Here is a 12,266-nt window from a genome sequence, read left to right on the forward strand (position 1 = left end):
AGGCAAGCGCTTAACTGCTAAGCCATCTCTCCAGCCCTCTGCATGGGTTCTTTATCTCCTCCAGCTCCTGGCGTGGCAAGAGCTCCTTGAACTTTGTTTTCTTTACACCCTTTTTTCCCCCAGATCGCTACCTGGTCACATGGACTCCTGAGCTACACGTGGCCCACTTGGGCTTTTGAGCTCCATGTGGTGTACTTCTCCCCATTTTTCTCCCCCGGACCTCTCAGCCTTCCCCTTTCTGCACTCCTTTGTAAAATCTGAATAAAATGTAATATTTAAAAAATCATTCTCTTGAATCTAGAACTGCTAACTCTTTGGTTAGTTTATAGATATGAACTTAGGGCTTGGGGGTCCAGGAAGCACCCCAGAACCCCAATTTCCCCATTACAACCTCTTTGTTACAGCCCTCAGCTTACAGCAAAGGTCAGAGGGCTGACCCTTTGCCTGTACCCCTCACTCACGTCCCCTGAAGGCCAGGGCCTCTCACCCAACACTCACCTGAGGCCTGAGGCCATAGAAGGCCGGTAGAGGGAAGCATTCTATACTGTTACCATAGATACCTGTACCCCAAAGAGGAGCTGTTTGTTACCTGGAGCCTCCAGGGAGACCCAAGCTCAGGGCCATGAGCACATTCTGGCCCAGTTCAGCCTGGCACTGAGAGGCTGGGCTACTATCTATCTAAGTTGAACAGACCCCAGGGACCACACAGGCCCTGGAGCCTTATCTAACCAATGGTGATAGGCCGGTACAGGGGGCACTAGTGCCCTATGGGTGAGCCCAGTGTAAAGGTGTCCCAAGAATGCAGATGGCATGGGGAACTAAGGTGATTTGGGGGTGCTGATAATGGTAATAAGAGGCTGGAGGGACTGTGCTAAACTCTAGTCAGCAGTGAACTTATATCTGACACCCACCTACCTAACCCTAAGTTGAAATCCTCACCTTCCTATGTCCACTGCCTGGGCTATCCCTGATGGTGGTCCACTGCAAGGAGCCCTGGGGACACTTCCTCTGCTCCAAGACAAATGTGAGGTCCAGGGCTAGAGAGATATATCAGTGGTTAAGGTACTTGCCTGCAAACCCTCATTACCCAAGCTCAATTTCCCAGTACCCACATAAAGCCAGATGCACAGTGGTACATACATCTGAAGTTCATCTACAGCAGCTGGAGGCCCTGGAACACTCATTCTCTCTCTTTCTGCTTTCAAATGAATAACTAATATATATACACATATGTATGGGTGTGTGTATGTATGTGTGTGTGTGTGTATATGTATGTATGTATGTATATGTATATATATATATATACATATATATATATGTATGTATGTATATATGTATATGTATATAATTTTTTGGGGGGGTTTTCGAGGTAGGGTTTTACTCTAGCCCAGGCTGACCTGGAAGTCACTATGTAGTCTCAGGGTGGCCTCAAACTCATGGCAATCCTCCTACCTCTGCCTCCCAAGTGCTGGGATTAAAGGTGTGCACTACCATGCCCATTTTTTAAAAGTTTTTTTTTTTATTTTTCATTTATTTATTTGAGAGCGACAGACAGAGAAAGGCAGATAGAGAGAGAGAATGGGTGTGCCAGGGCCTCCAGCCACTGCAAAGGAACTCCAAACACTTGAGCCCCCTTGTGCATCTGGCTAACGTGGGTCCTGGGGAATGAAGCCTCAAACCGGGGTCCTTAGGCTTCACAGGCAAGCGCTTAACCGCTAAGCCATATCTCCAGCCCACCATGCCTATTTTTAAAAGCTAAGTTACATTTTTAATTTTTTTTTTTTTTGGCTTTTCGAGGTAGAGTTTCACTCTAGTTCAGGCTGACCTGGAATTCACTATGTAATCACCACTACGCCCAGTTTATTTTTTCATTTATTTATTTGAGAAACAGAGAAGGAGAAAGAGGCAGATAGAGAATGGGTACATCAGGGCCTCCAGCCACTGCAAATGAACTCCAGATACATGCACCCCCTTGAGCATCTGGCTTACATGGGTCCTGGAAAGATGAACCTAGGTCCTTTGGCCTGCAGGCAAGTGCCTTAACCGCTAAGCCATCCTTCCAGCCCAATTTTATATATATATATATATATTTTAAAGTGAGGTCCAGGAGGAAACTCCACTCTGTACACCACTCTCCTTGGCTTTTTCATATCTCGTACCTACACCTTTTGCTTCCTTAAGGTCAGAAGGGCATGAAGACTCCCTCCCATGGCTCCCTGTGATTGAACCACACAAGATTACCATGAGGCTGAGGGGCCTTGGCCACCCAGTTGGTTTGTGTCAGCCCACCCAGACAGAAAGGGAGAGGGTGGAGGAGTGGCTCCAAGCCTGCTTCAGTGTGCAGGGATGGGCGTGGCAGCTTTGGAGGGCACCTACCCCCAGGTGGTGGTGGTAGGGAATGGACTGTCAGACAAAGAGCTTCCGGGGTCCTTTGTCCCAGGCAGCCTCAGAGAGGACCCTTCCTCCACCAGGGCAGCAGCGCCCAATAGTTCGATTCTTGAGGGCTCCACCTCTCTCGGACGGGTAGCTCACGGCCTCCCAATCCCGTGTCCTGGCTACAGTCCCAGAGAGAGCAGGGTTGGAGGAGCCCAGCTCCGCGAAGCCAGTCAGGAAAGGGAGGATGGCTGTGGTCCTGCTGCCCCTAGGGTGCATACTAGGGTTGAGGAATCCCAGTCCCACGACCCCTGGGTAGGCCGACACCTGTCACACTAGAAGACCGATGAGGAAGTCCGGCCCTGAGTTAGGCACACACCTGAGCCTACACGCCGACTGCCAGCGCAGCTGCAGCCGCGCTTCCGGGATGTTCACAGGCGGTGTACAGCGGTATCTAGACCCCGCCCCGGCTCCAGGTCCCGCCCACACCTGGGGCCTCTGGGGCGGGGCAAAGCAGAGAGCCAATGGGGCGGAGCTCACGGAGGCAGCCAATGAGAGTGGACGTGGGGCGGGAGGGACTTACAGCCGAGCTAATGGGGCTTCGGTGGGGCGGAGCGTGAGTGCTGGGAGCCAATGAGGCCGCGGGGTCCGGGCGCGCCTCGCCGCTGGAGCAGCAGCAGGTTGCGGCGGCGCCGGAGCGCCTGGGTCTCGGAGGCAGGCAAGCGCCCAGGTGAGCCGTGCGGTTTTCCCAGCTCCGAGCGCAGCTCCGGGGCGCGGGCTCTCACCAAGGGGAGGCGGATCTGGGCCGGGTAGCGCATGGGGACCGCGCTGCACCTGCGGCTACCCGCTGCTGAGCGGGGGCGTCTGGGTCCTGCACGATCCGGGGTCCAGGGTGCGGCCGGCCCCGGGCGGGGCGGGACCACCGGGGCGAGAGCGCCAGCTAGGCAGGAGGGGACTGCGGAGGCGGACTGGGGCCTGGCGGGGGCTGGCCTGGCATGGGTTCTGGAGGTTGAGATCTGTCTAGCAACTCTCAGCCTAAGACAGTTCCCTCCGGGGGGGGGGGCGTTCCCATGGCAGCGGACGCCGTGGAGTTTGCATAGGGAGCGGTCGGGTGCCAGGGGACCGCCGCCCGCGTGAAGGGGTGAGTGCCATTTGAGCCAGGCGACCGGGGGACAGGAAATCCTGGACCTGGTTAATAATTCCCCTCGTTCCTGGAACGGGGGGTGGGGCAAGAGGAGGCTGGTGAAGTAGGGAAGCCTCAAAGCGCTCACCCGGGCCAAACTAGTTCCCCGAGCCGCTCCAGGAATGTGTGGCCTGCGGGGTGGGGCTGGGCACTGGAGGGCAGGGCTGAGGGGCCACAGCTCTTAACCAGTTGTTGTGGCAAGCCAAGAGGAAGACCAGGGGCCAGGCTGGGCTTGACTCTGTGGCTTGTGTCCTCCCCCACAGGACAGGGATGGTCCTGGAGCTGGCGGCCATGGAGCTGAAGGTGTGGGTGGATGGCGTCCAGCGGGTGGTCTGTGGGGTCTCAGAGCAGACCACCTGCCAAGAAGTGGTCATTGCACTAGCCCAAGCAATAGGTGAGTTCCCACGGCTTAGAGAGGCTGGTAAGGTGGGGCTACAGATCAGCCTTGTCTTCTTGAGAAGGGTGGGGCAAGTTCTCAATCCCTCCTATCAAACTCCCTCAACTCCTCAAGCCTTGTGGACAGAGAGGGAGGGCACACAGGCTGACCCTTTTCTCCTTCACAGGCCAGACAGGCCGCTTCGTGCTTGTGCAGCGTCTTAGGGAAAAGGAACGGCAGCTGCTACCACAGGACTGTCCAGTGAGCGCCCAAGCTACCTGCGGACAATTTGCCAGTGATGTCCAGTTTGTCCTCAGGAGGACAGGGCCCAGCCTGTCTGGGAGGCCTTCCTCAGACAGTTGTCCACCCCCTGAACGATGCCCAGTGCGTGCCAGTCTTCCTCCAAAGCCACGGGCAACTCCAGGCCGTGAGCCGCGCAAGGCACTGACCTTCAGCCTGGGATGTCCCAGGATGCCCCCCAGCCCCTCGAATCCTGAGCCTGAAGCCCTGGTAGCACCCACACCAGGCTGCTTTGCAGACCTGCAGAGCCTGGAGCTCAGGATACAAAGGAACGCTGAGGAGTTGGGCCATGAGGCCTTCTGGGAACAGGAGCTTCGGCGGGAACAAGCCCGGGAGCATGAGGCACAGGCACGCCTGCAGGCATTGAGTGCAGCCACAGCTGAGCATGCTGCGCAGCTGGAGGCCCTGGATGCCCAGGCCTCTGCCCTGGAGGCTGAGCTGCGGATGGCAGCGGAGACCCCTGGGCTTCCCTCTGCTACAGCATCAGCAACAGAGCGCCTGCGTCAGGACCTGGCCATCCAGGAGCGGCATCGTATTGAGATGCAGGGCAGCCTGGCCCTGGTGAGCCGGGCTCTGGAAGCTGCTGAGCACGCCCTGCAGGTGAGCCCAGGAGACCTGGGCTCCGGCCACCTCCTCACTCCCTACGCAGACAGACTTGGGGATCTGACACAGGATCAGACCAGGGAGCATGCTCTGTGTGGGGCACCAGGGTGATGGAGCCCTATGGCCTTGCCCCTGAGGGTCCTGTGTACCCCCAGGCCCAGGCTCAGGAGCTCGAGGAACTGAACCGGGAGCTCCGGCAGTGCAACTTGCAGCAATTCATCCAACAGACAGGGGCTGCATTGCCTCCACCCCCACGGCTGGACAGAGTTCCCAGTGGCACACAGGTTAGAGTGGTTCTGGGGAGAGGTGGGTTGGTGGGTGTTTGGCCCAGTTCCCTGCTGACCTATTCTCCCTACAGGACCTTTTGCCTCCAACCAGAGAAGAGCCCCTCAAGGGAGCACCCCAAAACCATGTCCTAGTACCAAGCCTGAGCCCTGAGGGTATGTCTCAAACCCGTCCCTGCTAGTCTGTGGGAAGGACCCTGTTCTAGCCTCAGTAACTTCACCCTGTTGTCTTCCTCACAGTTGTGCCTGTGAGACAGAGCTCCTGGAGGTAGCAGCTCCTGCCCAACTGGGGCTGAGGATAGATGAACCAGGACAACTAGGATGAGCCATCTGGACAAAGGGAGAGTCTGGCCACAGAGGGTTCCTTTCCCATGTAGAGGCAAGCTGTGGTGCCTCAAGGTTTCTCTTGGGGGAGGGGGAGCAGGAGTGCTGAGGGCATGTTGCCCTAGTCTTTTGTCAAGCTGCTCAAAGGCCACTACTTCTTGTCAAGAAGGAAAGACGTGTGGACAGTGCATTCAGCCTATGGGTGTGAGCCTGGCTGTGGGCAATGTCCTGCACTATATGTTACCTTCCCTGCCCTGACCCCTAAACCTCAATAAAAGACCTTTCGAAGGTGATTTGAATGGCCTGAAGCTGTACTGGGCAGGGTATAATATGAGGTCTAGAACTTGAGGGAGATCTCTGGAGAGTTTCTAAGAAAGAGGTGTTTTGGGAACCAATGTTCAGTAGGGTCCAAGTCCAGGGCTCCCAGAGCCCCATATCCTTGTTGTTTTACCGTGCCTGCCCGTGGGAGTACTTGAGGTAAGTGGGGCCTGCCAGCTCATCCCTGACCTGAGTTTTTACCTGGACCCTTCCCCCTTGGCTTTCCTTGTCTGCCCTGTGCTCCACCAGCAGCAGCAGGAACTAAGAATGCCAGGACAAGCTAGACCCGCCTGTCAGGTTTGCTGAGAACTTGTGGGGACGAGTCCTACAAGTTCCTGGGTCAAGTCTTTGACTCCTGGGTTAACCAGGCCCTAGGAGCTGTCCCCAGAGGAGCTTTGCCAGCCCCAAGGAAGATGCGGGCATTGAGTAGGCAGGGGTTGTGCCCTTCCTCCTGGGATAGTGTGAAACCTTTTGTGAGCCTCCTCACTTGACACTGGGACAGGGATGCTTCCACAGCCCATCCCAACCACTACCACACATGCCTTTGAGCTAGCAATGGTGGAGCTCCCGATGTCCTCCTCATCCAGGCAGGCTGCAGGCCCCAGCTTGTAGGGCTGTGGCTGGAAGAGCTTTGGGATGACCAGGACCATGAATGGTACTTGGGGACACCCTAGATTATTGTGCTGGATTCAAGGGGGAGTACATTTGGAATGAACTCAGCTTTCTCTTGGGCTCCTGAGCTTGCTTCTATGCTGCTCATTCCTGGGCCATACTGCATGGGACATGGAAATCCATAGCTAGAGGAGAAAAGGAAGCCACCCATAGGCGCTACAGAGAGCTCCTGAGAAGTCTGCACCTCTACGAGCCCACTGATATAAGGAGCAAATAAGACTTTTCCTGCCTGGCAGCTCATGTGGTCTGGTGTCAACAGGCTAGAATCACAGCTGATCACTCCTGTCTGCATTCCAATGTGAGCCTGCTGCAGCCTAGACCTGGCTGCCCCGTGCCATGGCCCCAGATAGGGAGCATCAACCACAAGGTCACAACAAAGGGAGCCAAGAGTGCAAAGACCACTAGGACTGTGTCCTACGTGGGAGGGCTGAGGGCTAAGGGGCCTGTTCACACACACACACCAGTCCTACTCACACTCAGGAAGGCTGGATGTACCCGTTGGCACTGGCTCTAACCACCATTATGGTTCATTTCCCAAGCTAAGCACACAAACCAGGGGTGAAATGCTGGGTGCCTCCCAGAGACCACCTCCCACATGGGGGACCAAAGAGGAGTCAGCTTTGACCTCTCTGAGTATACCCCTGTTCCCTAGCCTAGATGGGAAGTAGACCTCAGGTTGGATACAAACAGTAAGTAGCATGCTGTTGCTGGTGGCCCGGAAGAAGCAACAGAGCCCTCTTTATCAGGCAGGCATTGGAGTGGGAAAGGAGGCAGAGCCTCCCTCACCTCCCCACAGCTTTTTTCCAGTGGACAGACTCCAATACCTCCAAAAAGTTGCCAATGCGCTTCAGATCACCAAGCAAACTCGATGAGTTTCTGCAAAATTTACTTTTGAATTCTAAACTTTACTTTGGAAACAACGGTATGACTTGTGCTAAAGTGTGGAAGGGATAAGCTATCCACAGATGTCTAGGTCCTGGCAGGCCAGGATCTGGCCAAGGAGGCTACCTCCCTGGGTGATGTTGAGGCAGGACAGCGCCAGCTGTCAGTATGGGTAGTCACTACCACTCTCCTTACCTGGGCATTCCAACCAGAGGGCAGTACCAGCCTGCTGAGACCTCTCTGGGCCTTAGCATTCTTGGTCATCCCCAGCATAGAATTGAGAACATTAGTTCGAGAGTCACTTCCCAGCAGTGAGTCAGCTTTGCAGGCCTACCCAGAGGTCCACACAGTATCCCCTCTTTGCACAGTCTACTGGGCATGACACCATTGTGACAGGGACAGTGATATACCCAGAGGCCAGTCTCATTCTGGAGAGATCTGGCCTAAGCCGCTGCCTCCAGTGATCTGCACTGACTGTCAACTAACAGCTTTTGAGAGAAGGGATTGAACTTACTTCAGATGTGTGTCCTGGCCCTACAGCCTGGACGTCCCAAGACATGTTTCTTCTCTAAGGTAAGCTTGCAAATACCTAGCAGAGGGAATGTGGGAGGGACCTGTCTCTGCACCCCTCCCCCTCCAAAAAAAAAACCACACCAGGTATATGGTCCTGATTTCCCTCATTGAAGTGGCAGAATTAGGCAGAGAGTGCCTAAACTGTCGCTGTCTTCCTGTAGGAAGTCCCAGAGGTGGCGGTCAGGAGGCGGGTCTTGCAGGCTCTGGTCCTGTTGGCTGAAGATCACAACATCTGTGTCCGCCCAGGGTTTCCCTGGGATTGGTGACCTCGACAACAGCAGTCCCTGGGGCTCTGCACAGCTTGGCACCTTGATACATATGAGAAGACAGTTCCCTCCAAAAGAGTATCTGGCTCAACATAATCAATCCTCCAGTACCCCCTAACCCAACCTGTCCCTGCTGGGCTCCCACATGCAGGCCTAGGTGTAGGGACAGCCCACTCCCAGTGGCCAGCTAGCAACCCTTGCCTCTCAGGACCCAGGCGTGGGCCCTCTGCTCCAGTGTGGCCGCCTGCCTGTCCACCAGACCCAGGCCACCGAGGGGCCAGGGGTTCGCGCTGCCCAGGGACAGATCAGCCGCTGTCACACGCACAGTGGGTCCGGAGCAACGCAGTGTGCGGTGGGCAGTGGCTGTCCTGAGCCTGGAGGGACGATCCAGCGGGTGGAGGGGTCGCTCCCCCCTCCCCGGCCCCCTCCAACTTGAGCGTCAGAGCCACACCGCCCCTGCCCAGCCCGATTTCCGTAACCCCCTGGGGAAGGGTGCTACAGAAGTGCCCGCCAACCTGGTGCCCTCTCTTGCTTCACCTGCGACCCCCTGCGCACTGCCGTCGCCGGTTCTCAGACCAACTTCGGAGGCGGCCACCTCCACTCTCATACCCCTGGCGGGCCCCAGCCGAATCCACTCGCCCCGCCCAGTATGCAAATAGGTTACCCCACAGCCAATGGTAGGACAAATAGGGCCCTCCCTGCCAAGCCGCAGCCAGTGGGACCGAGGAGGAGGCAGCGCGCCCCGCCCACCGCCGCGCTGCTCTTCGCGGGCGAGGCCGGCGCGTTCCTTTCTGCACGTCGGCCTGGGGAGGGGCCGCCACCTGCCGGGCGGGGCCTGCTGGACTCCGCGGGGCGGCTTCGTCGGGGTGGCGTTCCCCCACCCCTCGGCCGGCCGGTGGTACGATCCCAGAGGGTCCCCCTGGCGCGCGCGGTGGTACGTCCAGGGCTTGCCAAGCTGCTGCTGGGCCCCGGTCGGGGGACGCAGTCTGGCAGTCCTGCCCTCCACCGGCCCTGGCCAGTGGAGTGTGCGGCCGCCCAGGAGGCAAGAAGCTGCCCCGCCCCTCCCCCCGCGTCTGCTTCTCCCCCCCCCCATCGCCCCGCCCCGCCTGCACTTCTGGGGCACGTAGCCCTAGGCGGTGACCCTGGAGGAGCCTGGATGGACGGGCGTGCCCTCCGGACGCATGTACGCTCGCGACGCCCCTTGCCTTTTCTGGGGCGCCTGGGGGGGGGGCTCTCCAAGGACGAAAGACCTAGCTTTGACGGGGCATCGCGAGAGCGCTGGGCTCTCAGCTTATCTTTCCTGGGAATTAGACTAGACTGACTACCCGCTGAGCACTCTAAACGTCTAATACCAAGAGGACCGCTGTAGTCTTGAGAGAGGAGGAAGGCCAATTTCAGACGTGGTTTATTGGACTTCTAGGTGGAGACACGGGGACAGCCAAGGGAGACTTGCTCCCACCCTACAAACCTCCCCCACCCCCTCGCACACACACGTGATTCCTAAGGTGGAATCTTGGGATGTCATCCCCTAATTGGGTCGGAAGATGCCTGCTGGCCTTTTGCTGTGGAGGTAGGGGTCCTTATAAGCACTTAGGTTTTCCCTCTTTCCCACGTAACACCCCCCCCCCCAATCTGCCTCGGTGATACCTTCGCTGGGGAGCCCTCCTCACGCTCCGCCCCAGGCACCTCTCCATCACCCTGATTCTGAGCGCAGGAACCCACCCCCTCCGCCTCAGTCACCTGACCCTGGCTGCACTCCTGCCTGCTTCCTGTGCATCTATCCTCTGCTCTGCTCTGGTGCTCCTCGCCTCCATGGCCTCCCTGCATCCTGCATCTCATCCAGGATGGCTTGGAGCCTGTCATTTACCACAAACTCAGCTTGGGCAACTGAGTACTGACGTCCCAGGGAGGTGTCTGATCCGTCAAGAGCTTGACACCTGAGGACAAATTTAAATGCAGGGGCTGGAAGAGGTGGCTTAGCTTGAGATGGCTTAGTTGTGGTGCTTGCTGGCCAAAGTCAGGGGACCCAGGTTCAATTCCCTAGTACCCCCACAAAGCCAGATGTGTAAGGTGAAGAATGCATCTGGATCTGGTGTTCCTTTGCAATGTCTAGAAGCTCTGGCCTACCCATTCTTTCCCTCCCCCCTCCCCCCCCCCCCCGTCTCTCTCTTTCTTTTTCTCAAATAAATAAACTTTAAAAGATGGCTGGAGAGATGGCTTAGCGGTTAAGTGCTGGTCTATGAAGCCTAAGGACCCCGGTTCGAGGCTCGATTCCCCAGGACCCACGTTAGCCAGATGCACAAGAGGCGCACCTGTCTAGAGTTCATTTGCAGTGGCCAGAAGCCCTGGCGCGCCCATTTTCTCTCTCTCTCTCTTTGCCTCTTACTCTGTTTGTCGCTCTCAAATAAATAAATAAATATTTTTTTTAAAAAAAAGATGGTACCACAAACTAGGAACTGGCTCAGTTCCAAAAGTTGTCAAAAATTGAAGGGTCTCCAGGCATGGTGACGCAAGCTAATTAGGAGGATTGCACTGAGTTGAAGGACACCATGAGACTACATAATGAATTCCAGGTCAGCCTGGGCTAGGAAAAAAAAAAAAAGTCAAGCAGGGCATAATGGTACATGCCTTTAATCCCAGCACTCAGGAGACTGAGCTAGTGGATCACTATGAGTTAGAGACCAGTCTGAGCTACAGAGTGAGACTCCGCTCCACAAAAAGATGTACATATAATGAGCCAGGCATGGTGCCACACACCTTTAATCCCAGCACTCAGGAGCTGAGGTAGGAGGATCTTTACAAGTTTGAGGTCAGCCTGAGATTAATTCCAGGTCAGCCTGGTTTTAACTGAGACACTACCCTGAAAAAAAATAAACAAAATAAATAAGTAAATATAAGTGCTGGAGAGATCGCTTACTGGTTAAGGCAACTTGGTGGCAAAGCCAAAGGACCCAGGTTTGATTTCCCGGTACCCACGTAAAGCCAGATGCACATGGTGGCATATGTGTCCGGAGTTTGCTTGTAGTGGTACTATGCCCTGGTGTGCCCATTCTCGCTCCCTTTCTATCTCTCAACTAAATAAATTTTAAAAACACATTTTTAAAGCCAGGTGTGGGTGGCACTTCCCTGTAATCGCTTTGGGAAGCAGAGGGAGGAGGATAGCTGCAAGTTCCAGGCCAGCTAGGGAGGAGGAGGAGAGAGGAGGGACAGGAACTCTTTAAGGCCACATCTTCAGGGTAATTAAGTTGGATGGGCAGAGCACAGGTTCAGAGGGAAGAAGTCGAAGGCAAGGAAAAGGTTAATTCCTGCTTAGTTCTGCTGGTATGCTGCCTACCCCTGCCCACATGTACTTCTAACCATCCTGTGTAATGGGGTATGTGGTTGCTACCCAAAATATATGTCCACATTTATATGGCCTGAATTATAATATTCAGGCCATATAAATGTGACCTTATTTGTAGATGGTTAAATGATTTTGAAATGGGATCATCCTAAATTAACTGGGTGGCCCTAAATCCTAAATTTTGTTGTTGTTTGTCTGTTCATTTTTTGAGGTAGGGTCTCACTCTAGCCCAGGCTGATCTGGAATTCACTATGTAGTCTCAGGGTGGCCTTGAACCCATGGTGATCCTCCTATCCCTGCTTCTCAAGTGCTGGGATTAAAGGCGCGTGCAACCACACCCTAGCTAACAGTGTCCTTTTAAATGACAACAGAATGATGCAGCCATAACAACGAAGACTTGGGGCCCCTATCTGGGAAAGGCAGGAAGAATCCTCTCCAGACTTCAGTAGAGAGCATGAACTATTCCATCAGTCTTGTACTGTGACTTCTTGCTCCAGAACTAGACAAGAATACATTTTTGTTGTTTTAAGCCACAAAGAATACAAATGCCTTCCCTAGTCTGAGAAGGCAGCCCCCTGTCTGCACTACAGTTAACTATGGGAGTTTCAACTCTTTTGTCCTCACCCCCACTGCTTCAGCCCCCTTCAGGCATCTACCAGGCTCTGGGGCTTCCTTGCTGCTGGGGATGGAGTAGGTAAAGGGTATTGCCTGGGCTCAGTGCTCACCCAGCGCTAGGAGTTGCACACAGGCCTGATGGCAGGGAAGGCAT

General features: G+C 55.4%; 1 protein-coding gene and 1 long non-coding RNA gene across 4 annotated transcripts; one reads left to right on the forward strand and one right to left on the reverse strand.

Annotated features, from left to right (window-relative positions):
* Positions 1-3,048: 3,048 nt before the first annotated feature.
* On the forward strand, positions 3,049-5,736 carry Rassf7 (Ras association domain family member 7). 3 transcript variants are annotated; one of them, XM_045130954.1, is made up of 7 exons: positions 3,084-3,103; positions 3,451-3,514; positions 3,820-3,950; positions 4,120-4,832; positions 4,991-5,119; positions 5,194-5,275; positions 5,360-5,736. In XM_045130954.1, exons 3-7 carry the CDS (start codon positions 3,827-3,829, stop codon positions 5,389-5,391), a joined length of 1,080 nt encoding a protein of 359 aa, XP_044986889.1. In that variant the 5' UTR covers positions 3,084-3,103; positions 3,451-3,514; positions 3,820-3,826; the 3' UTR covers positions 5,392-5,736. The 3 variants fall into 3 exon arrangements, with proteins under 3 accessions (XP_044986875.1, XP_044986889.1, XP_044986881.1); XM_045130940.1 differs by lacking the exon at positions 3,451-3,514 and having other exon boundaries at positions 3,049-3,103; XM_045130946.1 differs by lacking the exon at positions 3,084-3,103 and having other exon boundaries at positions 3,376-3,514.
* A 1,581-nt stretch (positions 5,737-7,317) lies between these two features.
* LOC123457311 lies at positions 7,318-8,770 on the reverse strand. The gene is made up of 2 exons (XR_006634989.1): positions 8,692-8,770; positions 7,318-8,196 (listed from the first exon to the last, which is right to left on the reverse strand). It is a non-coding gene; the product is annotated as an uncharacterized LOC123457311 (long non-coding RNA).
* Between the last annotated feature and the right edge of the window lie 3,496 nt (positions 8,771-12,266).

The sequence above is a fragment of the Jaculus jaculus genome, chromosome 1 (genome assembly GCF_020740685.1).
Source record: "Jaculus jaculus isolate mJacJac1 chromosome 1, mJacJac1.mat.Y.cur, whole genome shotgun sequence".
NCBI lineage: Eukaryota > Metazoa > Chordata > Mammalia > Rodentia > Dipodidae > Jaculus > Jaculus jaculus.

What these genes read in the sequence shown, in the direction of transcription:
- Rassf7 (XM_045130940.1), top strand. Translation starts at nt 3,827, where the DNA reads ATGGTCCTGGAGCTGGCGGCCATGGAGCTGAAGGTGTGGGTGGATGGC. An exon ending in TGCACTAGCCCAAGCAATAG is followed by an intron (nt 3,951 to 4,119) that starts GTGAGTTCCCAC and finishes TCTCCTTCACAG; the next exon opens with GCCAGACAGGCCGCTTCGTG. An exon ending in CTGCTGAGCACGCCCTGCAG is followed by an intron (nt 4,833 to 4,990) that starts GTGAGCCCAGGA and finishes GTGTACCCCCAG; the next exon opens with GCCCAGGCTCAGGAGCTCGA.